The sequence below is a fragment of the Varanus komodoensis genome, unplaced genomic scaffold (genome assembly GCF_004798865.1).
Source record: "Varanus komodoensis strain SLA01 unplaced genomic scaffold, ASM479886v1 scaffold74, whole genome shotgun sequence".
In the NCBI taxonomy this organism is placed as follows: Eukaryota; Metazoa; Chordata; class Lepidosauria; order Squamata; family Varanidae; genus Varanus; species Varanus komodoensis.
In genome coordinates this window covers 1234504-1262175 of record NW_025336401.1, presented here as the reverse complement: position 1 = coordinate 1262175, position 27672 = coordinate 1234504, and the positions used below count along the sequence as shown (strand labels likewise).

General features: G+C 52.4%; 1 protein-coding gene across 1 annotated transcript; it reads right to left on the bottom strand.

Moving 5' to 3' along the window:
* Positions 1-11: 11 nt before the first annotated feature.
* Positions 12-27476, bottom strand: SLC7A3 (solute carrier family 7 member 3). The gene is made up of 12 exons (XM_044452752.1): positions 27406-27476; positions 9677-10086; positions 8649-8807; positions 7717-7891; positions 7317-7429; positions 6176-6398; positions 5053-5192; positions 4874-4976; positions 4507-4718; positions 3884-4050; positions 2693-2801; positions 12-2531 (listed from the first exon to the last, which is right to left on the bottom strand). Exons 2-12 carry the CDS (start codon positions 10044-10046, stop codon positions 2401-2403), a joined length of 1902 nt encoding a protein of 633 aa, XP_044308687.1. The 5' UTR covers positions 10047-10086; positions 27406-27476; the 3' UTR covers positions 12-2400.
* Between the last annotated feature and the right edge of the window lie 196 nt (positions 27477-27672).

Below are 27672 nucleotides of genomic sequence, written 5' to 3'. Positions count from 1 at the left end.
AACACACGTGATAGTGCGACAGTTTTTTTATTTGGTCCAACAATTGTAGTAAGATGTCACATTCAAGTTACATGACGCTTATTCATGTGTCGGCATTCAGAGCAAAAACAGTGAGGATCTGGTAAGACAATAAGCTGCCATGGGCAATTAACTGTTGAACTGCAGTAATATTAACTGGGTTGAATTCCAAGGAGTAGTCCTCCATCACAAGAAGGAAACATCAAGCATACACACAGTGTTTGCATGGCTTTCAGGCCCGCTGCCTACCTATTTCCTCTGGTTTAAAGTGTAGCTTTTGGACTCGCTTGGGTCAAATGAGCTGAAGGCCTAGATCAGAGCTCTGAGAGCAAATTTCAAAAGGTTTCTGTATAATGGAGTTTGGCAGTTTGGCACCGATTCAGTCTTAGAGAGTCTGGTCCTATGCATGTTTTTTGGAGTGTGTGTGCACACTGGCACATGAGTGAAGTCACTGGCGAGCTTCCTTTCGGGCACTCGGGATGATTTTCCCAGTCAAAATATAGGAAAGCGACTGCCTTTGCTCCAAAGGGGCAAGAACCACCAGGTTGACCCAGATCTTGGAGAGTTGCCACATTTTGAAAGAAGAGTGTTTGCCTAATACTGTGACGTAAATTTGCTGTCAGTTTGTTATTCACCCATCATTTGGTCTTCACAGATTTGGGAAGAATTAAAACAGAGCAAACCCAGGAAGTCACTAAACATAATGGACTAAATTAAAATGAGCTTACTATGTCTTACTTACAATTGGAGGGTGTTGTTTGCCTTTAAAGTCTCCACTCTCCCAGCCTGGAGCCAGTGGCTAGTTGTTAGCTTATTTTGCAATCTGTTCTGCCACCCTCTGGTTCCAGCCCCACTACCCAGATCAAATATACCAAGGGACGCTCCTTTAGAGATACAAACCTCTAGGACTAGCATGAATTTCCATTTCTGTCCATTGTGCAACGTACACCCTCTGTGTAGCTACAGCTTTTGAAAGAGGTGGGAATGTCCAGCTAAGGCCTGGTTCTCATCCGCTGCCTCCCATCACTCCGATGACCATACTGACAGCATGCTATTGCTGCCTCAACATGGGGTTTTAGGGTAGCTCATTGGCCAATCCAGCTAGCTGATTGCTGGAGATAACTCCGTCATACCTTGCTACCTCTCTGATCCACCTCTAGTGCTAAAGGATGTCCTACAGTAAGTGCCAAACTGTTTGGTTTTATGTGAGAAGCCGAGGCAAGGGTAGAGAAATTACGGTACTCCAGTTGTTAGACTGTGCCAGTGTGGCTGCTAGTAATGGGTGCTGTGTGCTGCTTGAGCACAAGGTGATATGCTCGCAGCGCCACTCTTGATTCCTGAAACAGGCTGAAGGCCCGCCTAATTGTCTACCAGATTTCAAGCAAGCAAGGAGCTCAGCCCCATACCACACGTCCTCATTTAGGACAGGCCTGGGCAGTCGGTGGGTGAAAATGGCTGGGGAGCCACAAGGCCCAACAGCATTAACCAGCACAGGCAACGGTAAAGGCTGATGGAAGGAGGAGGATAGGACACCTGGAGGGCCACAAGTTGGCCACCTCTGGAAGGCTCCACAGCAGGACAGAGTACTGAGCACAGCCGGCCTTGTTTTTAATGATTGTTGTGATTGGCCGTGGGGGGGGGGGGGCTCTAATTAAGAAAAGCCTGCTTGAGGGAGGGGAGATTTTGGGGGCTCAAGCAGTCTCCCATGGATCCTTCAAGAGCTACGGTGGCACTCGGGGCAAGCGAGCTTTTGAGGAGCTTCTGCCTCTGCTTCTCAGGGAACTGAGCTGTGAAAGGGGGGTTCATGAGCAGCCTGAATATAATTGTACCACTTCACGGGGACAGGTCCACAAGCTCACCCACAAGAATGGCCACCAAGCACATCGCAAAGCAAACTGGCATGAAATGGCGGCCACAAGTTGAACATATAAAAACCTTTTTTTAAAATCCTTTGGTGTGCTAATCATACAAAACATGTAACATTTTTGACAATACGAACAAAAAGCTTACAGGTACTGAGATTCGGGCTTGGACTCCAGCTGTCTCACACTGACAGGGACACGTGGGAAAGGCAATCTCCAGTTAATAAGGCCAGACAGAATAAATACAGACACCAGGGGGTGTGGCAGCTTCTCTGGCAGGCATTGGCTTTCTCCCAAGGCCAAGGGGGAATTGGCTTCTGCCCCGTCTCCTGCCCACTAGTTTGTTTTATGTGCCTCTATGGCAGGATGGCACATTTGACGCAAGTTTACAATAGTTGCCATAGAGACTGTCTACTCGGGATCATGTGATCACTTGCCTGGCGTAGGGAGGGGTAAGAGGCAAGTAAGAGCTCGGGCCCCTGGGCCATCCGGATGGGGACAGAGAGCAGATCACCTGCTCTCAGATGGCCCTGTCTTGGCTCAGGTCAGAGGTAGGACACTGCAGAGGTTTCCTTGCCGCCGACTGGGACTGCCGAGCCGCCTGCCCTTCTTCACTGTGCCGGATCCCGTAGCCAAAGTAGATGGCAAAGCCTAGAAGGAAAACCGAGCCCCGTGGTCACAACGGCACCCTCGGCCCCCCTCTCTCCCCACGCCCCTGCTTCACCCCCTGCCCGCCATTCCCAGTTGGGGATGGCATAGCTGGAACACTCGCTCCCAGCGCCTCTTCTCAAGCAGAATGTGGTGCTTCTTACCGATGGCCATCCAGACAGCAAAACGAGCCCAAGTGCCCGCATTCATCTGCATCATGAGATAGACGTTCACGAAGATGCTGATGAGGGGCAGTAGTGGCAGCCCAGGCACCTGAGGAGGAGGAGGAAGAGGAGGAGATGGCCCTGATGCTGCATCAGGCCGAATGCCCATCTAGTCCGCCATGCTGTGGCCACTGAGTCTGCATGTCATGGCAGCCAACCGTAACTTAATTTATCTCGGGTTCTTCTGCCACGGTGGGTTCCTGGCTCGCCCCATCATGCAAATTCAGGCAGCGGGGTTTGTTTGAAGGCTAGAGAACAGTCGGCTCTCAAACAAGGCATGGGTTATCTGTCGTGTGTGGGAGCCATGTCAAACTTCAGGTGCCACTCATGGGAGACTCCCTGTGCTGGCTGTACTGATGACTCAGATTCTGATTTTGAGGAGACTATTTTTGAAGCGGCTCAGACCCCAGCTGCAGTTCAAGGTTCTGAGACCCAGTGGGAGGCGGCGTGGGAAAGATTAGCCCAAGAGCAGATGGGAAGGCCGGTCAACCCAACTGTGGGAACACTGAGGAATTACAGCCTGAAATGGGAAGTCTCTCCCATGGACAGACCTGGTCACTTGTCGTCATCACTAGAGGGAAGCCCAAATAGGGGCCCACCAGCAGTTGGGCAAGACTGCCGAGGACAGGGCATTCTGGGGAGCATCCACTCCCACGCTCGCCACAACTTGGAGATGAGATAACAGCGTGTCAGAACGGCAACATCCCACCTCGCTTCCTTGCAAGCAGATCAAGGTGGTCTACATGATCCTCCTCTTTGGTACGGTTGTGGAGACGTGCACTTGCAGGGGTAGATGGGAACCCTCTGCTGCATGCCAGCGCAGAGAGTCATCCAGATCCCCAAGAGGAACTTGGCATCCGATTCATTTCCCCCCTTCTCCCATTCTTACTCTTGGGTTAGGTGGAGGCGGAGGGAGACTGCCCATCAAGGAAGGGGACCCTACCACTGCTTTAGAGACAGAAGACAGCAAGATGTGTCTCGTGCCACCCTTGGGTCCAACCACCCAAAAGCAGTGGTGGAAGAGGCACTGTTCTTTGGCCAGTGTTCAGCTACCTGACGGGGGTGACGTCATTCTACCATAAACGCTCATGTTCCCCCAGGCAAAAAGAGCCCTGGGATCAAGATTCTTACTTTGAAAGTAAGGTGAGTCTTGCTTTCTGGCTGCCTCCAGATGACAGCAGTGGCACCCAGCAAAACGACTAGGAGAAGCACGCAGGCCGTAATCCAGCCCACACTGTTGTCCAAGAGCGCTTTCCCTTCCTGGGCCAGGATGCCACACAGGACAGCCGTTGTCACACCTGCAAGACAGCAAACGCAAAATGCAGCGTCACACGCAGCCGGGCAGTTGCTGAGAATGTCTTAACCAGAAACCTTGGATGCAGAGAGTACGTACGCACAAACTGCTCTGGTACCGAGCTACCCACTCTTTCCTCCTGGCCTTCGGAATGAAAATCAGCCTCTTTCCAGGCAGTGAGAGGAGCCCAATACGCCTAACAGGCCGAGTGCCGTCAGCCATGCTGTGGGGACTCTCCCTGTTCCACTGGAAATGCGTGGCAGCCTTCTCCCATCAGACACTCCCCAGGTCTGCTGGACTACAGTTCCCATCATCCCCAGCCAGCAAGATCAACCGCATCTGTGGAGGGTGCTGGGGTGGGAAAGACTGATTTCTAGCCTTGTCTCCCACACTACTCCTGAGGTGCACACAGGTTCTGCATCCCCAGCAGGCCATGACACCCATCTCCACAGCCACTTACAGAGGACTGTGCTACTGATGTAGACAATGCGCCCTGAGACACAACTTGGGGCATTCCCAGAAGGCCAAACCAGTCTCTTCCAGCTGAACTTCTCCTCGAGCACAGTTTGGCTCTCGCCAGTTGAGGGATTCATTATCACCTTCTCTTCTTCGCTTCCATTCACTTCAAGCATTTCCAAGTCTTTGGGGGCTGTGAACACCTCAGGCTGATACCTGCCAGAAGACCCAGACAATTTAAAACGGGACCGTGGCTGCAGCACCCAGCAGCCCAGTGCAGGCAGAGACCGCCATGGGCCAGAGTGGTACGAGGCTCAGACAGGGCTTTGGGAAGACCTTGCGGCGAGCCGGGCATCCCAAGAGGCACCCACCTGAGGATGAGCACCGACACGGCCACCAGGGAGTATGCCAACAGAGTGCCGATGGACATGAGGTTAACCAGGTCCTCCAGCTCAAAGAGAAATGCCATCAAGGCTGCAACAGAGAGGGAAGGGCATGAGCCCCAAGTAGCTCGGAAGGAACCACCAGGAGCGGGGGAGACCGGGCATACCGGCAATGATGCCTGAGACAATGGTGGCCACCAAGGGAGTTTTGGTCCGGCTGTGCACACGATAGAGAAACCTGAAGAGCAGCCCATCTTCAGCCATGGCGTAGATCACTCGAGGCATCGGGAACATGGATCCAAGCAAGCTGCAGCGGCCAGAAAGAGACGTGAAATCAACTAGGGTATGTCTGAAAACGTTTGCAGGAAGGGGCCATCAGCAGGTTGACCCTCGGGCTGAGTGTGCGATGACCTCTTCTGTGGCTGCACATGCAAGCAGCAGCCAGTGCAGCTGCCGCACCTCCCCGTCAGGCTCTCCTTGCGACATTTCTAGGCTGCAGCTGGGGAACGGCCCTCTCAGGCAGACCCACACCTCTGTGGAAGCCTTCTCCAGAGGCCCTTCGCTGGCTGCCCCCATCTTTAGCGATTAGTTGGGCAGCAACCGGGCACAAAGTCTTTCTGGGACAGCCCCCAGCAGACGCGCAGCCCCGAGCAGCATCTGGGCTTGGCCCCAGAGCCTCTTGAAACCTTGCTCTGCATTGCGCATCTACCTCTCCCCTGCTACCAAAGATGCTGCTGATGCCCCAGCAGTTCCGCGGAGGGGCGGAGGGCATTCACATCCCTAACAGATCACCAAACACCCATCAGGAGCCAATTCATTTGGATAAGCAAGGAAGGCAGAGGTGGCTTCTCCCTCACACTCTGCTTCACAGTTCCAATGGGAAACCACACGTGCAGAAAAGGTGCCTCTTTCCCTGCAGAATCCTGAATTTGACAGCAATGGCTGCAGTTGGATGAAGCAGGGGAGCAAAGACACGCAAACCGCTTGTGTGCAGGTGCTAGGGAAGACTGCCGTTTCTGGGTTTCTCAGGGCATTGAATTGTCCGACGACACTTAGCCTTCCTTCCTGTTAGATGCTGACTTGATATCGGGTTTGCATTTGTTGCTTTGAGCAGTTTTCACGGACTGCCAGTTTTCCTGGCATCTTAAAAGAAATGTGTCAGCTGCTTTGAGACAGTGTTGGGAGGACGAGCTCTTCCTCCAGAAAATAACCCAAGCAAGAGGACAATGGCAGTAAATCCACGCCCAAAGGCAGGTCCACATCACGTCTGTTTCCTTTCCCATCCCTTACCTGGTGGAGAGGGCACAGAGTGAGCCTATGGCCACAACATAGCGGGCAGGTTCCCAACCCACCGCCTTGAAGGCAGCGGGGAGCGGACTCTCGTCATCCACCAGGAAGTAAGGCACCATCAGGGTCAAGGAAGCAGAAACCCCGAAGTAGGCCACAAAGCAGATGAGCAGGGAGACGATGATGCCGATGGGAATCGAGCGCTGAGGGTTCCGGGCCTCCTCACCTGCAGAAAGCACAGGGGGTGCAGAGTGACCAAGGTGACGGTCCAGGGGGACCCTCCCTCCCTGCCTCTCCCAACAGGGGGCTTTTAGAACCAGCCCCAAGCCATTGCAAGCCAGGGCAATACGTGCCGGAAAACGCGACTTGAATGTTAGTGTGAATGTGCGCTACGCAGGTGTTCCTTTACCGTGGATCTTTCCATTCAGACGGAGACCATCCCTACGTATGGGACTCCTGCCATGCCAAGCAGGCCTCCAGGCAAGGCAGTTATGTAATATTTCCCCTTCCTGAGCAGAATGAATCTTGGAAGGAACTGGATGCTCTCTCACCCTCCTCAATATATAGGAGACAGAAAGTTGTGCAGCCCTTGCTTGACCCCCTTCAGAGGAGGAGGACCCCCCGCTGCCTGCCGCAGTCTGTCTGGAACGCCCCCATGCCCGTACAGCGATCCCGGCTAGGAAGCTTCGCCCGAAGTCTGCTTCCCTGCCCCTGCCGCTGCCACTGCCTGGTCCTAGTCCTCTCCACGGGAGGCACAGAAGAAAGGCTGCTGCTCTGGCTTCTGTGTGTCGGGTTCTCGGGTGTTCAAAGACTCCTGTTCTGCTCTCCCCTCTGTCTTCTCTACTTCACGCCAAATCACCCAGCTTTTCCAACCATTCCTCATCGGACTTGGTTTCGAGGTCCTTCCGCATTGCAGTTGGCATGCTCCTGAGCAACAAGGTGGCCCTTTTGTGGCACCCCCTAGTGGACAAAGTATGCCGGTGCAGAATGCAGGGGAACTATTGTGTGTGTGTTCCGAGCAGGACGCTTCCGTTAACGGCAAATCAGCTGTGCAACGACTCCCGCTGTGTGGAGTACAGAGCCACAAAAATGGTGTTGTTATCCGACGCCCATCACCACCGCCCCTCAAACGCGGCTGCTTTACCTGTTGTCGCAATGCAGTCAAACCCAACAAAGGCATAAAAGCATGTGGCAGCCCCAGAGAGGATCCCTTGGAAGCCAAATGGGGAAAAGCCTCCACTGCCAAACTTGCCCGTTCTGGAAAAGAAAGACCGGTCAAGAGAGCAAAGCCTGCTCTCCATCCCACGCCCCAGCTAGCCGGCCCGGCCTCACAGCAGTCCTGCAAGGCTCTCCAGCTTCCCCCCTCACGGCCTGCTCCCCACCGTGCGCCACGTTTTTCCCAGCCCCACTTGCTGCGCTGCACAGCATCACATGAAAACCCACGGCAGGAACCGGGCCGCCAGGCGTTAAACCCGAGGGATGATTTGGCCGCTGCCTCCGTCTGGGGCCCAAGCCAGGCCGGGGGGGGGGGGGGAGCGCCTTACTCCTTCCCAGGAGAAGCAAGTGAGAGGTTTTGAAAATCCTCCTCTGACAAGCTCCAGTTCTTGACGTCTCCCTTCACGCAACCAGCAACAATGACAAAGCCAAGGACCAGCAAGTTGACGGCTGTGAAGATTTTGTTCACCAGCGCAGATTCGCTCACACCAAATGACAGCAAGCCTGGAAAGGGGGCAGCAGAAGAGAGAGGACAGTGCTGGCTTGTTGAAAGGCTCTGTCTCCAAGCCCCCCGATGTGCCTGCCCGGCATTCCCAGCTGGGCAGCTGGCTGGCTTAGTTACCTACAAAGCCCAATAAACAGTGGCAGTACAGGGCTCCGTTTGCCCTTCCTACCAACTTCTCCTTCCAAGCCCTCCCATTTGATTCTTCTTTGACATGCAGCCTTCGTAGTGGTGGCACCTCAGCTGCGAACTCCTTTTGCAGGGAGATCCATGCAGCACCTCCCTTTCTGTTTTTCACAGACCAGGCTCAATCTGTCCAGTTTCCCTGAGCTTTTAACAGCAAGTAGTCGTAAGAATTTAAGCCCTGCTGGACCAGCTCAAAGGGTTACGTCGTCCAGCATTGTGTTTCCTGCCGTGAGCAGCCAGACGCATCTGGGAAGCGTGGCCAAAAGCTCAACTGGCCTCTCCCCATTTCTCCCCAGCAACTGGACCCACAAGCTTCGCACCACTGATCCTGGCGGGTGCGCACAGCCATCACAAGCGGCAGCCGCCAGTAGCCTGATTCCATCATTTTTCCAACTCTCTTTTCACCCGTCGGTTGCTGGCCATCACATCGTCTTTGGGTGGCAGTTTAACTGTGCACTGTGTGAGGAGCCCCTTCACTTGGTTTGCCTTGAATCTCCTTCCATTCGGCTTCACAGGATGAGCTCACTGCCTTCTAGCGTTATGAGAGAGGGAGGAAAATCTCTGTCACCTCACCTGTAAGCAGCAACACCAAGAAGAGGGCAAAGAAGTCGGGATATTTGGCAAGCACATTTTCCACATGCAGGGCAGTGTTATTGTGGAAGAAAGTGGATATATGGCCGCCAATCATGTGGTCAAAAGTGGAGCTCCAAGCACGAGCAACGCTTGCTGTTCCTGGCAACCAAAAGAGAGCCCTGTATTAAGTGGTGCTTAGTCTTGCACCCAATGCTTCTGCAGCAACCCCGGTTAGTGGCCTTTGTCACTACCAGTTCCTAGAGGTGGACGTCCGCAAAGCCCCCAAATTTGAGGTGCCCCTCCCAACCCACCAGCTGCAGGGGATGCCTGTGGAGGAATATACCAGAGTAAATCGTGTGTGATTCAGAGGAAGGCAAAGCCCCCTTGTTATCTGTGCCACAGCCCGCTTCTGTTCTGTGTTCCAGTAGCCTCCAGACTGCAATGCATCATGCATGGAGCTGCCCCCAAAGGCCACACAGAAGAAGACTCAGTCCAGCATCCTACTGCAAGGGACCGTTGATGGGGACCAGTCAGCGGAGGAAGCATTGCTAGTGTTTAAAGCCGGCTCTGAGGCCACGGTTCAAGGTGCTGGTCTCTGCTGCTGAAAAGCCCCAGGCAGCTTCTTTTCACAGTCTTTGTTTTGTGCATGTGGTGGCAGGGGTCAGTATTTACATTTTTCTTTGTAAGCTGCTTCACAGACTCATCAATAGAAAAAGCAAACAACCCGACATGTGATAACACTGCAGCAGTGTGGGTTTTTTGTGCCTTCCAGTTCTCCGCAGAGAGGGAGAAGCAGCCTAAAAGTATTTTAAATACATCAGCTGTACATAAATTAACATGCAACCACGACTGGGCTGCTTGGCTGCTATTGTTCAAATAGGTTTAAATAAAAATCTAGTCCGGATGATCCAGCTCAGGAGGGGCTTGATCTCCTAAGATGAGCAGGCACCCGTTTCTTTAATGCAATGCCGCAGGCAAGCCCTGGAGTTCTTACACGTGATCATTCGGAGTCTGGGAGCAGTGCATACCTATCATGTATGAGAGAATGAGGTTCCACCCTGTCGTGAAGGCCCAGATTTCTCCGACTGTCACATAGCTGTAGAGGTAGGCAGACCCGGCTTTGGGCACCCGGGCTCCGAACTCTGCATAGCACAGGCCGGCCAGCACCGATGAGACGGCTGCGATGAAGAAACAGATCACAATAGATGGCCCGGCAAGATCCTTGGCCACCTCACCAGACAAAACATAGACACCCGCTCCAAGGGTGCTTCCCACGCCGAGAGCTATCAGGTCCAAGGTGGAGAGGCAGCGAGCCAACTGTGACTCGTTCGTGTCCAGGTCTACTGTGCGCTGCCGGATCAGCTGCTTGCCGAAGTCTCTCATGGTTCTGCTCAGCATCTTGGCTAGCGTGGTGCGACGCCCAATGTCGCCCAAGGATCTGGAAGAGAGAGCATTAAAGCCAGGCTTGCTGGGCCGTGTGCTCTTCCACAAGAAGCCTTGCAGAGCTCTGGGGACCTCGCAGAACCAAGTCCATGCCGTGCTAGCATGTGGCCCAGCAGCCTGAAGCCTTGCCGGTGTCACTCGCAATCCAGGGCACTCCTGGATGCCGGCTGGAGCGGAGCAGACAGGATTCACTCCCTCCTGCCTGTGTGAGGAGGCTCAGCCTTTCAGGGCCAGTAACTCTTACGGAGAGGGTTAAGAGTGCCTTGTGAATTCACAAGCCTGCTTATTCATAATCTACAGCTGCAGGAGCAAGCGCTCAGACAGCAGCTCTTCTACAGGCACAATCAGCCCCATTTCCAGAAGTTTGAGAAACCTCTTAAGTCCCCTCTCGTCAAGCATGGCCGCCTGAGCACTGGGAAGCACTTCCCAAACTGCCTGAATTCTGGGATCAGTACTGGAGGCCCTTCTCATCTCTGCCTGTAAGAGCAATTACGTCACACTACCTGTGAGGAACAGGGCCTTTTTGGTGGTTAACCTCTGTTTGAGGAACTCTGTTCTGCTCGATGACCTATCTTGACAGGTGTTCAAGCAGGCCCTACAAACTCACTTGCTTTTACCTATAATTAAGACTTGCTGGGCAATGTTGTGTGTATAATGCGTACTACCTGGTTGAAATAGTCACTGTTGAGACTTCGTTATCATTCACATTTTGTTGCCAGCTACTTCGGGGGAGGGGTTACCCTAAAACATAGCTTTTGTTTCTTTAATAAAAGAAACACAAGGTTAGGAATTCCCACCGGCCTCCTTCCACAGCAAATCAGTCAGGCAGCAGTTCTGCAAGGTCCATTTGCCACAACCGCTTGGCTTAATGTCCTCATGGCAATGAACAACAAAACTTAGGCCCTCCTCACGAGGCACCAGAGGCTGCATTTCAGAAGGGCTGCACAGAGTGCTTTTGACTGCAGCAGCGTGGCAGTTCCAACATGAAGGTATTTAAGGAAAACGTTTGCTAGAAGTGGCGGAGTCCAGTTGCTGTTACACATTACATCCCTGCGTGCCACCCGTCCCCGTGAAGCTTAGCAAAAAGATTATCCGGGAACGTTCATGCTGTTTACACAAGTTGTGCATTGGATAAGAAGGTCAGGAAGGCACTATCAGCTATTAACCAACTTGAAGCCAGTCTTAGTTAAAAGACAACTGAGCAAGCTTTCCTCTCGCTCACCCGGCTGCAGGCCAGGCTGGATGAGACCCTGAGGTCGGTTCCAGGTACGGCATGTGACTCACGAGACACAAATACGACCTCCCAACTCCACTGTTGGAAATCTCTGGCCCCTCTCTTGCGTCCACCAGTAAGCGCAACTGCATGGGTAGCTGCGAGGGGGAGGGCTTTTACAGCAGGGACCACCCCCCACCCCCATCGCAGATACGCACAACTGAGTGAACCCGGAAGGCTAAAAGGAGACGTGGAGTGGGCTTCTGCTGGCTTTACCTGGCATTGTGTATTGATTTTTAGTATTTTTCAGGGTGGGATTTTTTGGGAATTATTTGTTCTCAGAAGGTTTTAGTTAATCCCATGTTCTCATTTATCTTGTAATTTGACTATTTGTATTTCACTTTGGAAGATACCAACAAATAGTGTTTTACCCCTTAAAGGCAACATAACAATTTTTAAATAAATGAAAGTAACATCTGTAGGATCATCAAAGCATTACTCTTTTTTATGGATGTATTTGTTGCATTCATCACCTGCCTTTTCCTCCAAGGTGATGTACATGTTCCTGTGGTCCATTTCCCCCCTGCCCCCCATAACAACCCTGTAAGGGACGTTAAGCTATGAATAAGCAACTGATCCAAAGGCACGCAGCGAACTCTATGAACAGGTGGGGACCAGAACCTGGACCTCCTGAGTCCCAGTTCCACACTCTTAACTACTGCACTGCCTTAGTATCTCCCAATGGCAGGAATTTCAACTGGGAGATAGTAACTTCTGCTTTCAGCAGTGAGAACGTCTTTTCCTCCATCTCATTCATGTACATGCACTCCCCAGTTTAGTTTCCTGCATTCATGTGAATTTATCCAGAACTGCATCCCCTACACACAAGCGAGAGCGCTCAAGTAGCAAAAAATGCTCCTGCAGTGTGAAGGGGTATGAAAACCGTCTCGTAAGGGGAGCTCCTCACAAATAGCCCAGTAGTAACTCACTGGCATGAAATGCTGATGAACCAAGAGAGGAATCTGCCGAGTGAGTGGTAGCCTGCATGGAGCACAGCAGCTGAAGAAAGGGATGAGAACATGTAGCGATAAAAAATGTAGACAACACCACATTGCTGTTTCCCAGTTTCTCCTGATGAGTGGTTTTAAAATGTCTGCAGGGATGGAAGGGAGAGCTACCCTCACCCGTTAATGGTGAACTCAGAATGACTGTAGCAAGGACCGAGCGCCAGAATACCCACCGTACACAGAAAGTCCTCCAGAAGAGACTAGTGAGGCCTGAGCATGTTCAGGGGACGCAGAATGCCGGCTGGCTGGCACAGAGGAAGGCAGGTGCATGCGGTGGAGCAGCCGGGGTGTGGAGGGGAGCTGCAGCGCACCGACGGCAGCCAGCCCTCAGCTGCGCGCTCGAAGGGAGCTCAGTGGACCGCGTGCTGGCGGGACCGGCACGGGACCAGTCCACTTGAGAAACACTCGGGTGAGCCCTAAAGTGCGCAGGAACCCAAAGATGATGACGATGATGATGATTTAAACCAAAAGACGAGGGAAAGAATTCAAAGAATCTCTGTAAGCCGCCCAGCGACTTTTTTAGTAATTGGGATGGCATACAAAAACCAGGACGGAAGGACGGAAGAAAGGAGAAAGAGGGAGGGAGGGACCTGCTTACTATGGCGCCTGGAAACCACCTGATGTCGAAAGCCAGAAAAGAAGGCTGGAAAAAGGAGGACACTGGCCTGCTTGAGCCCCTCACACTGCTTCCCGGGACAAGCCTGGCTGGCGGGCAGGGGAGCCAGGACACGCGGGACGCTCCTGCTAAGGGGCGAGGAGATGCCGCCCTCCTTTGCTCTACGTGGGCCTCCAGCTGCACAACTACGGAAGCCTTTTGTTATCTGCTTTGTCTTCAGGAACTGATTCTGGTGCCATCCGGCAGTCAGTCCATCAAATTGATTGAGAGCATTGCCAGACGGCAGAGCAAAATCAAGCCCCGTTCAATTTCCTCTTTCTGCAGTGCTGATCTATGGAGATTAATGACCACCTCGCTTTGTCTGCTGCTTGGCAGCAGAGACACTTCTGTGCATCCTGAAGAAGCCCTGCAATGTGGGGGTTTACCAGTGTAACCCAAAAGGATAGTCCATGCTCTTAATGGTTGTGCAGCTAGCAGAAGACATCAGAGAAGCAGTGCCGCCAAAAAGAATCCAGAGGTGCACAAGACCCGCAGATGTTTTGGCCCCAGCTCCAGCATGCCTCACCGCTAACTGCTAGCTAAGGTCAAAACTACTGGAGGACCACAAATTGCCCACACTCCCTGAATTAAAAGGGCCCAGAATCATATTTTAAAGTTAGAAACTAGCAATTAAAATAATTGGATTTAATCCTCATTAACTTCTTTCCTTTTTGCCCCTTGGGAGAGACTGTGAAAGCACAACATGTCAGCCAATTTGGGAAGGGAAGCTCTATGAAGATTCAAAGTTTCCAGCCACCATATGCGTATGTGAAAATACACGTACAGGTTCTTTGGGGGAAATTCCCAGAGTTTCCACTGGAAGCCAAAACATTACAAAGAAGCACTGAGTTATAATTCCAGGAAAGCATGCACCCAGAGGCTGGAAATCAAACGAACAGTGCCTTATGCCAGTGCCCCAGGCTCCTGACCAAGAAGAAAAAACTCTCACTGTGAGGGATGAACACCATCTGCCAACGGAATGCAGACCCTCTGTTCTTCCTAGAGCAAAAGATAATCGAACAAGCATTCTGGAAAAATATGCTTTTCAGGGAGAGAGCAGAACAGAAATCCATCGTGGGAACAGCACCCGGGACGATCTGTGCAAACAGAAGTAGGAGGTTTTGCCCTCTGGCTATTTCAGTCCACTGCTTCCCACAGACCAAAGCGCAGTACAGCCAATGCCGGATGCTGCCATGACTCAGGGAGGGAGGACCCCAAGACAAACAGTTCCGTTCCTCCCGCTGCCTTCCACTTGCCTCCCTGCAATCAAACCTAGCATGAAACTCAAGGATCACACACTTCACTGCAACAGTAGAAAAGTCACAAGCACCCCGCTCACAAAAGCCAGCTGCGACAGTTTGTTTTGCCTTACGTAACCTCTCCTACTTCACCCACACTCAGCAGTTACAGGCTGTCGGAGACACGGCACTGTTTCTAGAAGCACAAAAGGCAACCCCGCTGTGCTCAGGCCCTGGTAATCTACTGCTTTAGAAACTGCCCTGCTGGTTAGCTGGCCAGGCGTCCCTGGCAGGAACAGACTGTGGTGGACAGAGCAGAGCTGTCATGGCAGCAAGCCTGCTAGGTGGCTTGGGAGGCCTTTTGGTGCACATGAGAGCAAGCGGATTCTCAGACACCAGCAGAAAACTAACTGGCAAGCCGTGCAGCCTGGTGCCCTCAGAAGGAAAAAGTGCGGCTTGCCAAGTGGGGGCGAACCAGGATTGTGCCAGGCAGGGTGGCGAAACAGGAACCACCTGCCTGAGGACCTGCAGGTTCCATCAGACTGGGCAAGGGTGCTCGCCTCACGGAGAGCGGAAACTTCTACACAGGCCAAAAAGGTGCTGTGTCTCAGTGCTTGAGTTGGCGTCAACCCTGGAGAGACCCAATCATTGGATGTTGTCCTGAGAGATACAAACCAAAGCGGCATGGCCCATGACACAGGCTGGACTGCCAGTGATCCTGGCAGCACCGTCACTATACAAGAAAGGAGCTGGGACATTCTTGGAGGAACGTTAACTAATAATAATAATTTCTACCCCACAACTGAATAACCAGAGTAGCTCACAAGGCATCGCCCCATTTCAAGAGGCACTTTTTTCCAGGGGGAAGGCTGTGGTGCCAAAGGCAACAGCCGTGGATCACGCCAAGCTGCCATCCGGAAAGCCCAACAAACAGGAAAGGGAATAGAAGGAGGGTCTGTGAAAGAGGGCAAAATGGAAACGAGCAACTCTTGAAAAATAGCGCTGCTTGTGGGAAGGAAAACGATCGGCACATTCAGCAAGCCAGAAAGCAACCAGGGCCCCTGCTTAGAACTTCCTTTGCGTGACACTGAAATGCTTTTTCTGGGTTAGTTCTGGATTCAAAGGCGCCTTTGGCCAAGAAAGCCGCTGGGCGACCTTGCACCCGTTGCCTCCTCTCAGCCTTTCCCATCTCACAGGGTTAGTAGCACAGAACAGTGGGGAGAGGGGCTGTGTAGCCCACCCTGACTTTTTGGAGGAAAGACACTCTATACATGAAATAAATGGACAAAGCACATTTCGGCTCTACCCTAATTTCACCCCCAGAGGGATTGTTTCAAGCTTAACCCAAAGTGCAGCCACGTTTCTAAGTTTAGTTGGAAGTGCAGTGGGGAAACCAAGCATTGCTTAGTGAAGAACATGACATGCTGGAGGAACAAACCATTTATACACCTATGACATGAAACGGGGCACCAAGGAACTGGAGCAAGCCAGAGCGGATAGACTTTCAGCCTGTGCATTCCATCACCCCAACCTCCAGCCTTCCCCAACAGGGTGTGCTCCAGGTGTTTCGCACCACTACTGTTAGCATCCATGACCAATGCCCACACTGACTGGGGCTGATGGGGACTGATAGCCAAACCATCTGGAGGACCCCTGGTTGGGGAAGGCAAGGTGAGTTCACTGCAGTGAGGTGTGTTCCTTGGAAAAGTACACATGGGAATGTGACTTCAGGAAGAGTTCTGAAACAGAGAAGCTGGTGCAGCCATGGGAAAGAGCTAGCAAGACAGATGCTTTGCGGAATTGGCAGGGGATCTGAAGAGGGTCAAGGGCCCAGAACGCTGAGAAGCAAAGAAGGCAAGTTGTGAGGACTCTCTCAATAGAGACTCTTATCAGAACTTGCTTGTGATCTTCATTAATCATAGGAGCATAGAATAGTAGAACTGGAAGGGCCCAGGAGGCCGTCAGGTCCAGCCCCCTGCCCTCGCAGGACACCAAGTCGCACCATCCCACTGGGAGGGCCGTGCAGGTGCCTCTGGATGCCTCCAGCGAGGAGAGCCCACCACTTCCCCAGGCAGTAGGGTCCATTGTCGTACTGCTCTGACAGTCGGGAAATTCTTCTTGGTGACTAATCTAAATCTAGTTTCTTTTAACTTAATTCCATTATTCCATGTCCTGCACTCTGGAATGAATGATATCTGCTGCTTCCTCTTTGTGGCAGCCTTTCAGGTACTTGCTGAGTGCTGTTATATCTCCCCCCAGTCTTCTCTTCCTGAGGCTGAACACGCCCGGTTCTCAGTCCTTCCTCCTGGGGATGTACAAGTGGACCGTTGCCAAACAGTGGAAAGCTCTGGGGGCTACGTTCGTGGAGCTCATCCTCACTAAGCTCCTCAGCAGCTGGGATTGTTAAGAGGAAACTGAATCCAGTGGCTGGAAGTGCTGCCCTGCAGAAAGAGGAACCTGCAACAATATGCAATGGACTCGCTGGGCATCACATCGCACCTATGCCATATTTGGCACACCTGGCCGATTCTTGACTGGAAGCATTTATGGATGCCTGCCTGGGAACCAGACTTTTCTAAGGGTGGAGTTGAGGGAGGGAATGATGGAACTGAGTTCAGCCATACCAGTCTCTGGGAATGAGTGGGTCACAAGTTCAGGAGCCCCAGAGCTTTCTGTTTCTGATCACTGAAATGTTTTTTGCTGTTGCTTTATGGAGACACACCTTCCAAAGATGACCTGCCTCAAGAGGGGCACAGAGACCATTTGGAATCAAGATTCAGCCTGGGCAAGCCAGAGGCAGCCGAGCCACCCGGAGCTCTCTCTGGGGTGTGGCCATTCCCGTGGAGCTCTGAGGCAGGGCCAGCCCTGCACCCGCCTGCTTCGAGCCACTCGTCTGCCTCCATTCATGCTTTGCCGCTCCCTTTGCAGAAGGATGGGCCTGGTCTCCATTGTTCTTCCATCTAGTAATGAAATCTGGTATGCTTTCCCCATCACATCACTCTCTTCAAGAAAATGGAGAATATTAACTATTTTCTGCCAGCCTCTCCCCATCGGAGCAAACCGAGAGCTCCTGGGTTCCCACAACGAAGCTCCGGCGGAAGAGCCAGAGGCTGCATGCAGAGCAGTGCTGGCATCCAGGAGCTGCTCCCGGCGATCGATTTGCAGACGTGGCGTTACTCACTGAGGAGGCGAGCAGTTGAGTTAGCAGAGCACGTAAGTAAACATTTCCTCCCCAAAGGAACAGTTGAACTCACATTTTACCACTGGAGCAGGGAGGCTAATTGTGGCTTTGAATCTCCTTCTGAGCCTATTAATAGATAATAATTTTACTTCAGCGAGAGAGCGAGCCAGAGGAGGTCAGGTTTGCCTGGCCTCAGCCCTGCCTGGAAGCCAGCACCAGCAGCTCCTACGCGGCGTAGCCTAGGTTACTGTGGAGAAGGGGGGAGCCCGGAGCAAGCGAGGAGCAGGACTGTGACTGGCAGGAGACAGGCGCTCGTCCTCCACCTCCTGGCACGATCAGCTTTCTGTTCTCTGGCCAACTTCAGGCCGCCCTGCTGGTCTCTAAGAAAGCAACCGCAAAGGCCCATTCGCACCAGCACCAGCTGCTTCTGGGTAGTTGGCACTCTGGACTCTTGAACCCTTCCAAACAATTCCCTTGGCATGCTAGTTTCTGCATGGAAGGAACTTGATTTGTATGGGGAGTGGGGAGGAGGTGGTGGAGCTGCAATCCATATGAGCCCACCCTTGCAGTTTGGACCAGGAACAACCTGGTCATTGCCGTGAGAATCAGCCTTAAATGCTTCCTTAACCTGGGTCTCTGCAGAAGGCTAGGATTTCCCTTCTTGTTGAACTTCAAGCATATCCTCCAGTATTAAAGTATTCCAGAACAAGCTTAGATCTGTTCTGTAGCCAGAAAGCAAAGCCACTGCCCACAGGAATATAAACACAGCAAGTCACTTAAGACCAGGGCTCTTCAAAAAGCCCAGAAACATACAGACCAGACACTAACCACTCATCCAGCAAAATCACTCTTTGAAAAGTTATAAATGCTATAAATTCTATTTTAAAAGTCTTGTATTTCTCAGTACATATCCTGCATAGAAAGGGCTCCTCCAGGGCAGAAACAGTATGCCTTCCTATGTAATATGTGAAGTTGTGCCCAGCCCATCGCAACCCCATGGACAACATTCCTCCAGGCTCTTCTGGCCTCCACCATCCCTCAGAGTCCACTTAAGCTCCCACCGACCAACCGCTTCAGTGACCCCATCCAGCCACCTCATCCTCTGCCGTCCCCTTCTTCTTTTGCTATCTATTGTTCCCAGCATTAGGCTCTTCTCCAGTGAGTCCTTCCTTCTCATTAGGTGGCCAAAGGATCTGAGTTTCATCTTCAGTATCTGGCCTTCTAAAGAGCAGTCAGGGTTGATCTCCTCTAGGACTGACCGGTTTGATCACCTTGTGGTCCAGGGGACTCACAGGAATCTCCTCCAGCACCACAATTCAAAGGCCTCAATCCTTCGGTGCTCAGCCTTCCTTATGGTCCAGCTTTCACAGCCATACGTTGCAACTGGGGAAACCATAGCCTTGACTATACGAACTTTTGTCCACTGGATGATGTCTCTGCTTTTTAGTATGCTGTCTAGATTTGCCATAGCTTTCCTTCGAAGGAGCTAGCATCTTTTCATTTCTTGGCTGCAGTCACTGTCTGCAGTGATATTGTAGCCCAGGAAAATAAAATCTGTCACTACCTCCATTTCTTCTCCATCTATTTGCCAGGATGTGATAGGACCGGATGCCATGATCTTAGTTTTCTTAATGTTGCATTTCAAGCCAACTTTTGTGCTCTCCTCCTTCACCCGCATCAAGAGGCTCTTTAGTTCCTCTTCACTTTCTGCCATTAGTGGTATCATATGCATATCTGAGATAGTTGATATTCCTCCTGGCAATTTTAATTCCAACTTGTGATCCGTCTAGCCCAGCCTTTCACATGATGTGCTCTGCATATAAGTTAAATAGGCAGGCTGACAGTATACAGCCTTGCCGAACTTCTTTCCCAATTTTGAACCAATCAGTGGTTCCATGTCCAGTTCTCACTGTTGCTTCTTGACCCGAATATAGGTTCCTCAAGAGAGAAATAAGATAGTCTGGTACTCCCATCTCTTTAAGAACTTGCCACAATTCTTGTGATCCATGCACTCAAAGGCTTCAGCATAGTCAATGACGCAGAAGTAGATGCTTTTCTGGAACTCCCTTGCTTTCTCCATGATCCAGCGTATGTTGGCAATTTATTTATCTATTTATTTATATTGTGATTTATATCCTGCCTTTTTCCTACCAAGGGCTCAAGGCAGCTTACATCATTCTCCTCCTCCATCTTATCTCCACAACAACAACACAGTGAGGTAGGTTGGGCTGAGAGTCTGTGACTGGCCCAAAGTTGCCCAGTTGGCTCCATGGCTGAGCAGGGACTAGAACCCAGATCCTCTGAGTCCCAGTCCCATGCTCTTAACCACTACGCCACACTGGCTCTCCAATCTGATCTCTAGTTCCTCTCCCTCTTCGAAATCCTGCCTGTACTTCTGGTAGTTCTTGGTCCACATACTGCTGGAGCCTAGCATGTAGGATTTTGAGCATAACTTTACTAGCACGTGAAATAAGTGCAATAGTGCGGTAGTTTGAACATTCTTTGGCATTGCCCTTCTTTGCAATTGGAATGTAAACTGACCTTTTCCAATTTTGTGGCCACTGCTGAGTTTTCCAAATTTGCTGGCATATTGAGTGTAGCACTTTTACTGCATCGTCTTTTAGGATTTTGAATAGCTCAGCTGGAATACTGTCACCTCCACTAGCTTTGCTGTTGCTCAGACTTCCTAAGGCCCATTTGACTTCACATTCCAGGATGTCTGGCTCGAGGTCAGTGACCACCCCATCGTAGCTATCAGGTGTTAAGCTCTTTCTTGTATAGTTCTTCTATGTAATCTGGCCACCTCTTCTTAATCTCTTCTGCCTTTGTTAGGTCCCTGCCATTTTGGTCCTTTATCATGCCCATCCTTGCCATGAAACGTTCCCTTCATATCTCCAATGTTCTTGAAGAGATCTCTGGTCTTTCCTTCTATTTCTTTACACTGTTCATTTAAGGAGGCCTTCTTATCTCTTCTAGCTACTGGGAACCATTCACCTTCTGTTTGGGGATGGTGCACTCAGTGGATCTGCAAGCCCAATCCAGCAGGGCTCTTTGGATACAGACTCATAATGTAAGGAGGAAAATGGTTGGTCATCTGCAGATTAATCCTTGGTCCAGTCCCAGTATGTGTGAAGCCAGACTTAAGCAGCTGTGGACGTTAAGCCAAGGCTAGACTAAGCTCTGAAGAACAAGCACCACCCACCCACTCAGCTGTGAAATGGTGTCTTGTGGGTAACGGAGTGAAAGGATCAGGGAGAGGAAACACTTGGATCTTACTGGATTTTGTGGCCTAAATACCTTGGAAGTCAAGCTGGACCTAGATTAGAGGCCCAACACAAAGGAAAAGCGTGCAGTGGTTGAGCCAGTGCCTGAATAGTTCCTGCTTGGTCAGGAGTTCAGGAAAACAAGATGAGTGTTGGGCAACAGAGTTGTACAATCAAATCTACACCTTTTGAGAAAACACAGAACTCTGTCAAAGGTGTTTTAATAAATTTCAACATTCAGGAGATGGGTTCTTTAAAACTACTTTTCTCATTTGTTTTTTTCCATTAAATTAAGCCACTCAACAAAGAAAACGGTAAAAGCCAAGCCCAAGAGAACTTCACCACCTGCTATGCTCATTATGAGTCCCAACAGGGAGAAAGAGACACGGAAAGGTGCCTTCTTATGACTGCAGTTGTTCATGAGGCGTAACTTATTAGAAAATGATGCGCACCGTCAGAAGAAAGGAGAGCTAACTGGAGGAAAAGGGCCACCAGAGGCCTGTTTCAAAAGAAGCTCATGCCTCCAGGATGTCCCAGTGGCCGTCCATTTCACCCTCCCGCGTCAGCTCATAGAATCACGGATGGGAAGGGGCCTCACATGTTGCCCAACAACTCTGGAAATCCACTACGACAGTTCCCTGATAGGTAAGCCATTCAGGCTCTGTCTAAAAATCTCTGTTCTCTGGCCAGACAGAGCCTCGCCTCTGCCCCCCTATCAGCTGAAAGCCATAAAAGGGGTGGATTGTGGCCAAAATGTGGTAGCAAACAGCTACAGACACTGAGACGGAACAGCAGCTTTTGCCACACCGTGGCACCAGGCCCTTCCAACTGCTGCACATTTTCTGGAAACATCAGGGGAAAATCACGCAAGAACTGATGTGAGAGAGAGAGCTGCCATGATGGGGCACCACCCTGCCAGTCCACATTCCAGGCAAGAACAAACAGTGACGCTTTGCTCTGGTTAAGGGATGGGTAGCGAGCAAGAGCCATCTGAGCATGAATTGACGAGGGCAAAAGTCCTGAACCGTTACAAGGAGCAGAAGCGAGGCAGCTGACGGCATCAGCCGCTCAGTGAAGGGGAAAAGCCACACCTCCTCCATCTGCTGCCTCTCCCGTGTAGGCACCAGCCAACCCCCTGTCTTTGCCTTGCAAGTGAAGGGTTGCTCTCGCACGTATGTGGGGAGGGGGAATGGCATGCTTACCATGTTCCAGAGTGCAGCAGTCCTAAAAACATGGGGGATGAGAATCATCAGGGGGCACAGGAAACAGAAACAGAGCGAGTCAGAAGGGGTCTCCCAGGCCATCTAGTCTGACCCCGGCTCCAGCCGGCTCCGCTCACGACATGCCCACCATGTGCATGTCCAGCCTATCCTTGAACAACCTCACTGGTGGGGCCTCAACCTCCTCCCATGGAAGCCCATTGCACACCCTCGGGGTCCTGACTGTCAGGAAGTGCTTCCTGGCATCCAGTTGGAACCTGGGTTCCCTGAGTTTCGCTCCCTTGGAGCGCGTCCTGCCCTGCTCTGACGGGGAGAACAGGTCTCTGCCAGGGGTCGGCAACCCGTGGCTCCAGAGCTGCATGTGGCTCTTGAATGCCTCTGCTGCGGCTCCGTCGCTCGTGTCACAGCCGCTGCCAATCCACGGCCGGCGGTGGCACAGCGCTTGGATAAATCGAAGAACAGTTTCTGAAGAAAACCAAACGTGTAATGGTACGTGGGTAGATTCATTTGCTTTTACTGCTGACGAACTTATGGGGTTTGCTGTTTAATGCATGGAGCCCTTTAGCACTGACTTTGACTCTTCAGAAAGCTGCTCTCCTATTCAAAATATATGAAAGGAGTTCTACTAGTTTATAATGTAAGATTAAAAATAACAGTTTTTAGTGACTAAACAAGAGCTGCAGCTAAATCATAATGAAGATATACATAGCATTAAGGTAAAAAATGATATATGCAGTGTTATCTTCATTTTAGATGTCAAAAGGGTTTTGCGGCTCCCGGTGTTTTCTTTTGTGTGGGAAACAGGTCCAAATGGCTCTTTGAGTGTTAAAGGTTGCTGATCCCTGGTCTCTACCCACCTCCGTGTGGCACCCCCTCACACACCTGTATGTTGCCAACAGATCCCCCCTGAGTCTCCTCCAGGCTGAAAAGACCCCGTTCCCTCAGTCTCGCCTCATACGGCATCCCCTGCAAACCAGCCACCAACCTTGTGGCCCTACGCTGCACTGACTCCAACCTGGCTATATCCTTCCTGTAATGAGGGGCCCAAAACTGAGCACAATACTCCAGTTGCGGGAGCACCAGAGTCGTATAGAGTGGTAGTAATACCTCTCTCAACCTGGAAGCCACACTTCTGGCTATGCAACCAAGTGTGGTGTTCGCCCTCTTGACCACCGCATCACACTGCTGACTCATGTTTAGCCTGCAGTCAACGAGCACCCCGAGGTCCCTTTCACAAGTGCTGCTCTCCAGCTACTTGTCCCCTAACCTGTCCTTATGACCCCCATTCCTATGCCCCAAGTGCAAGACCTTGCACTTCTCCACACTGAACGCCATCCTGTTGTCTCCTGCCCACTTCCATAGTCTGTCCAGATCCTTTTGGATCCGGAGTACCTGCTCCTCAGTTGTGGCCACTGCTCCAGTTTAATGTCGTCTGCAAATTTGATCAGCAGACTGTTCAGCCCTTCTTCCATGTCATTTATGAAAAGATTGAACAGGATTGGCCCTGTGGTGACACAGGAAATTTCTGTGTCACCAGAATACAGGTAGGACAACAAACAGGCACTGCCGTGGGCATGGAATGAAACATGGTTTTGGCTTCAGCAGATGGATCACGACAAATAAAGTTATGTTGGCTGGTCCACCTTAGCCTAGAGAAGGTGCAGCCAGGTAGGTGACCACGCAAGGAAGTGGAGTTGGGCTTGATGGGTCCCAACTGCCAACTGTTCTATTGCCCTCCACCACTCCCACTATCCTGTTCATAAAAGTGCATTCCCCTTGCTACTAGTCTGAGAAATCGGGAGGATCAGAACACCAGTTGAGCAAAACCAGAATCCTAGACTGAAATGCTTTATAGACCTTGTGCCCCCTCTTCAAACAAAGCCTCTATCTAAAGTAACGGCAGGCTTTACCTCCTTTAACTGCATTTGCATATCTCCAGCCCATTTCCTGTGTCCAGAACCTCCCTGCAGCACTACCCCTGCTCCCATTATATATAGCCCCCCACCCCACCCCACCCCGGCTGAGGCTCAGACCAGGAAGCCCCAACACTGCAACTGTACTCACTTCCCCTTGTTGTTGACGGTGCATAGAAATTAACATCAAAATCAAGAAGAGGTTTTCTTTGGAAGCCAGTGAAAGCACTTCTAGAAAAGACGTCCCACCCGGCAGTCACCCATTCCGAAACTGTAATTGACTCTCCGGCAGCTTTGAGGCATTTCGGAACAGCCACATAGCTGGGAGAATTTGGAGGAGCTAATCTACAATGCAGTGCTAATGAGGCCTGCTTGAAAGTCAACTGCGCCAGAAGGACATGAAATGAGAGTGTCACAGAAAAGATCTGAACCCGCCCCCCATCTTCTCACCAGGAAGAAGAGGAGCAACATCCTCTGTGCAGGCTTCCCTTTCATCATACAAGCAATTGAAAACCTGGCAGATGATGCAGTTCGCTCTCCACACACTGCGCACACCTGGTTCCATTCAGGCCGAAGGAACCGAGCACCATTTTGAGCCACAATCAGCGTAGCTCAAGCGCATTCAAGGGTTTCCTTCAGCTCAAGTAGCTGTTTGTGTGACCACTGCCACAGGCTTCCATCCTCCAGCTGGGGAAGAGCTCCAAACCAGTGTTTGCCACTGGAGTGAAAAACATGCCAGTAGGAAAAGCATTCTTGGGTTCCGTCAAAGGCGAATGGATCCGAGGGAAAAACTGGGGAGGCAATGCCTGGCCATATTCTAGAGGTTCTGCCCAATTACTATCAGCTACTAAAGCCGACGACAGTTCTAGGGAGAGCGGAAACTGTGAGATCACACAGCACAGAGGTAAACCATGGAATTTGCTTCCATAAAGCATGCTGTGCTGGCCACGAATTTCAGCACCTTAAAAGCAGGTTGGGCAAACTTGTGGAAGATGAGGCCCCCGGTGGCTGCTGATCCGACTGGCTGTGTGCCACCTCCAATATATCGGGGGGCCTGTGTACCTCGGTCCACTGTGGGGGAACTTGAGCAGGCAGCGGTTGCTGCCCCCCCTTGCGTGTAGGCTCCCAGCGGGCAGCTGGGTAGCTGCCGTGTGACTTGGTCCCGCCTCAGGGCTCTTTTTATACTGCATGAAATACTGTCAGTGGGAAGCTGCCTTGGTCTGGATTCAAATGAGGGGAGACATGATCGGAGTGTACAAAATTAGGTCCGGAGAGGAAAGTGGGACAGGCTCTCTCACCCTCTCCGGTTAACACTAGAACCCAGCTGCCGCCGCACCCCATCCAACCGGCTGGCCGCCATGGGGACAAAATGCTGGCCTGGATGGGCCCCCTCCAGGCTGATCCAACACGGGTGTTCGCACGCTTGTGAAGCAGCCCCGTCGTGCTCCGGCTCCCAGCACAGAGAGTCCAGGGAGCGCTGGAGGGCACTGCTCCCAGCTGGCCTTGCGCACTCGCCAGGGGCTTCTGTGGCGCCCACTGCAATGCCGCACAACACGTGGAGAGGTGGACGTGCGCGGCGAAGCAAGCCAGGGGTTCACTTGCTTGCCGATTGTGCTTTTCGCCTGCCCCATCAGCCGTTCAGCTCTCTTCAGCCTCCCTAAAGATGTGCTGAGGGCCAACGGCTTGCCCCATCTCTGGACTCAAAGATTCCTGAGGGACCACAGGTCACAATAGCAGGAAAACGGAGCAGGTGGGATCCCAAGATCTCGTTAAGCCTATTCCAGCGCCCCACTGAGCCACCGGGAGGCCCTTGTTCTGTTCCACATCCCGTTCCCGTAGCACCTCAGGAACTGCAAAGCTGGGCAGGCACTTCCCATCAGGAAGAGCAGCCACGCCCCGCGCAGAGCAAGGAGGGGCTGCAGCGGGACTGCGGAGCCGTCGCCTGCCAGTGCGCTTGGGACCCAGGGCTTCCTGGAAGCCTTGAACCCGGACCGGGCACCAGGCCAGCAGCTGCCTCCTCGGCCAGGCGCCCCCGAGGGGAAGCATGCCAGTTCTTCCCACCTGTCCCCACACCCATTGCGGCCAGCTTCCTTGCAGGCTGTTCTTTGCATGGGGCGTGACCTGTGGGGTGGCGCAGGAGCCACCCGGGGGGCTGGAGAGAGCGCAATGACTCCTCCGCGCCTGGCGGACCGAACTCCGCAACAGATGCCATCGGAAATGCAGGGCCGAGCCGAGGGCCGCGCTGGGTGGCGCCCCAGTCTTTTGTGCTCAGCTTGCGACTGAAGCGAGAACGTGCCCGAGAAATTTCCTAGAAGCCGGCCGGTCCCGGCTCAAAGGCACTGACTCGGACTGGAGGAGGGGGAATTTCACGTCACCCGTGCATCAGTCCAGAGGTCGAGCTGCCTCCCACCCCAGGCAGCTTGGCAAGTGGCCACACTAGCCTGGGCAACAGGGAATGGAGATCCACCCACAGAGATGGCAATGGCGCCAGGCGGCAGGCGGCAGCCGGCAGCACAACAGATAGGCAGGCGAGGTAGTCCCAGAGAAGACTGCATTCTGGCGCGACGGGCAAGTGGCAGCCCCGGCGGGAGACAACGGCTTCCTTCCCTGAGACCTGCCCAGCTCCCACTTGCAGGAGGACACTGTCGGGTCCTCCAATCCAAGAGTGGGCAGGCAGTGGAGCTCCAGATGTTGAGGACTTCAATTCCCAGCATTCTTGCCCATTGGCCAGGCTGGCAGGGGATCCTGGGAACTGCAGTCCTCTTGGGGGAGAGTTACCTTTTTTGCCTGCAGTCACTCTGGTTAGTGGACTAGACCTTACCTATATTCTGTCAAAATGAGCACTGGGCGAGTTTCCACATTTTAAAGCAGAAAATGCATGTCTGAAGTGAAATGCAGGCACACATAATACCTGGCAGTGACATATGGGTGCAAAGGAGGTTTCAAGAGAGTGACTTCAACATTCTTCAGCAGTTCGGAGAACACTTTAGCAAGGAAATACACTGAGGAAAGCAAGACAAGCCAGAGGAGGGGTGAGAAATTGCAAGAACCCAGAGAAAAGCAGCTTTTCAGGCACTGAGGGAGGTTAAGGCTTGCAGTAAACTATCACAAACATATTAATGCCCATTAGTAAGATCACATCTGTTCATTGTTCAGCATGTCAAAAACTGTGAGCAAGTTCTGCTATAAATTACAACCTCAGCTGATGCTTCCAGGAATACACAATTTCTACCCGAAGTTACTTCTTACCTGGTACAACCTACAGAGCGTTCCAGTGCAGACAGCTGTCAAATGGAACCTGCCTTACCAGCCTGTACGAAGGGGCGAAATAGATGCTGGACAGAGAGTGGCGGGAAGGAAGCGCCGTCCCCACCACAGGCCAAGATGCAGCAGGCAGGTAAGCAGGTGGGCGGGGGGAGGAGACCAGAGCCCCTCTTGCAGCTGCAGGCGAGGCATGATGCAACCAACCCCCTCCCCACCCCCACCCCCCCGCACCAGAGCACACAGGGCAGCGACCTGTCCGGGGCTTGCCTGGGGCAGGTGAGCCCAGCCACCCTTCTCTACCTGCGGCCGAGGAGGATGCGGTCGGAGCCAGCAGCGGTTTCCGGGCCGAACCCGCTCCGGGAGGGGCCCCGCCAAGAAAAGTGCCTCTAGGCGCGGGCAGAGCTGGTCTCCCGCGGTCCACGTGCGGACGAGGCGGGAGGAAGCGCAAGCGGCGGCCGCTCGCGGAGAGCCAAGCCGCACCTGTTGAGCCGCTGCCTGGCGCGGCTGACGCAACGCAGAGCGCCCTCGAGCAGCGCGGGCGGCGGCGGCGGCGGCGGCGGCAGGGGC

What these genes read in the sequence shown, in the direction of transcription:
- SLC7A3 (XM_044452752.1), bottom strand. Translation starts at nt 10,046, where the DNA reads ATGCTGAGCAGAACCATGAGAGACTTCGGCAAGCAGCTGATCCGGCAG. An exon ending in CTTGCTTCTCCTGGGAAGGA is followed by an intron (nt 7,430 to 7,716) that starts GTAAGGCGCTCC and finishes TTTCTTTTCCAG; the next exon opens with AACGGGCAAGTTTGGCAGTG. An exon ending in TGACTGCATTGCGACAACAG is followed by an intron (nt 6,399 to 7,316) that starts GTAAAGCAGCCG and finishes TGCTTTCTGCAG; the next exon opens with GTGAGGAGGCCCGGAACCCT.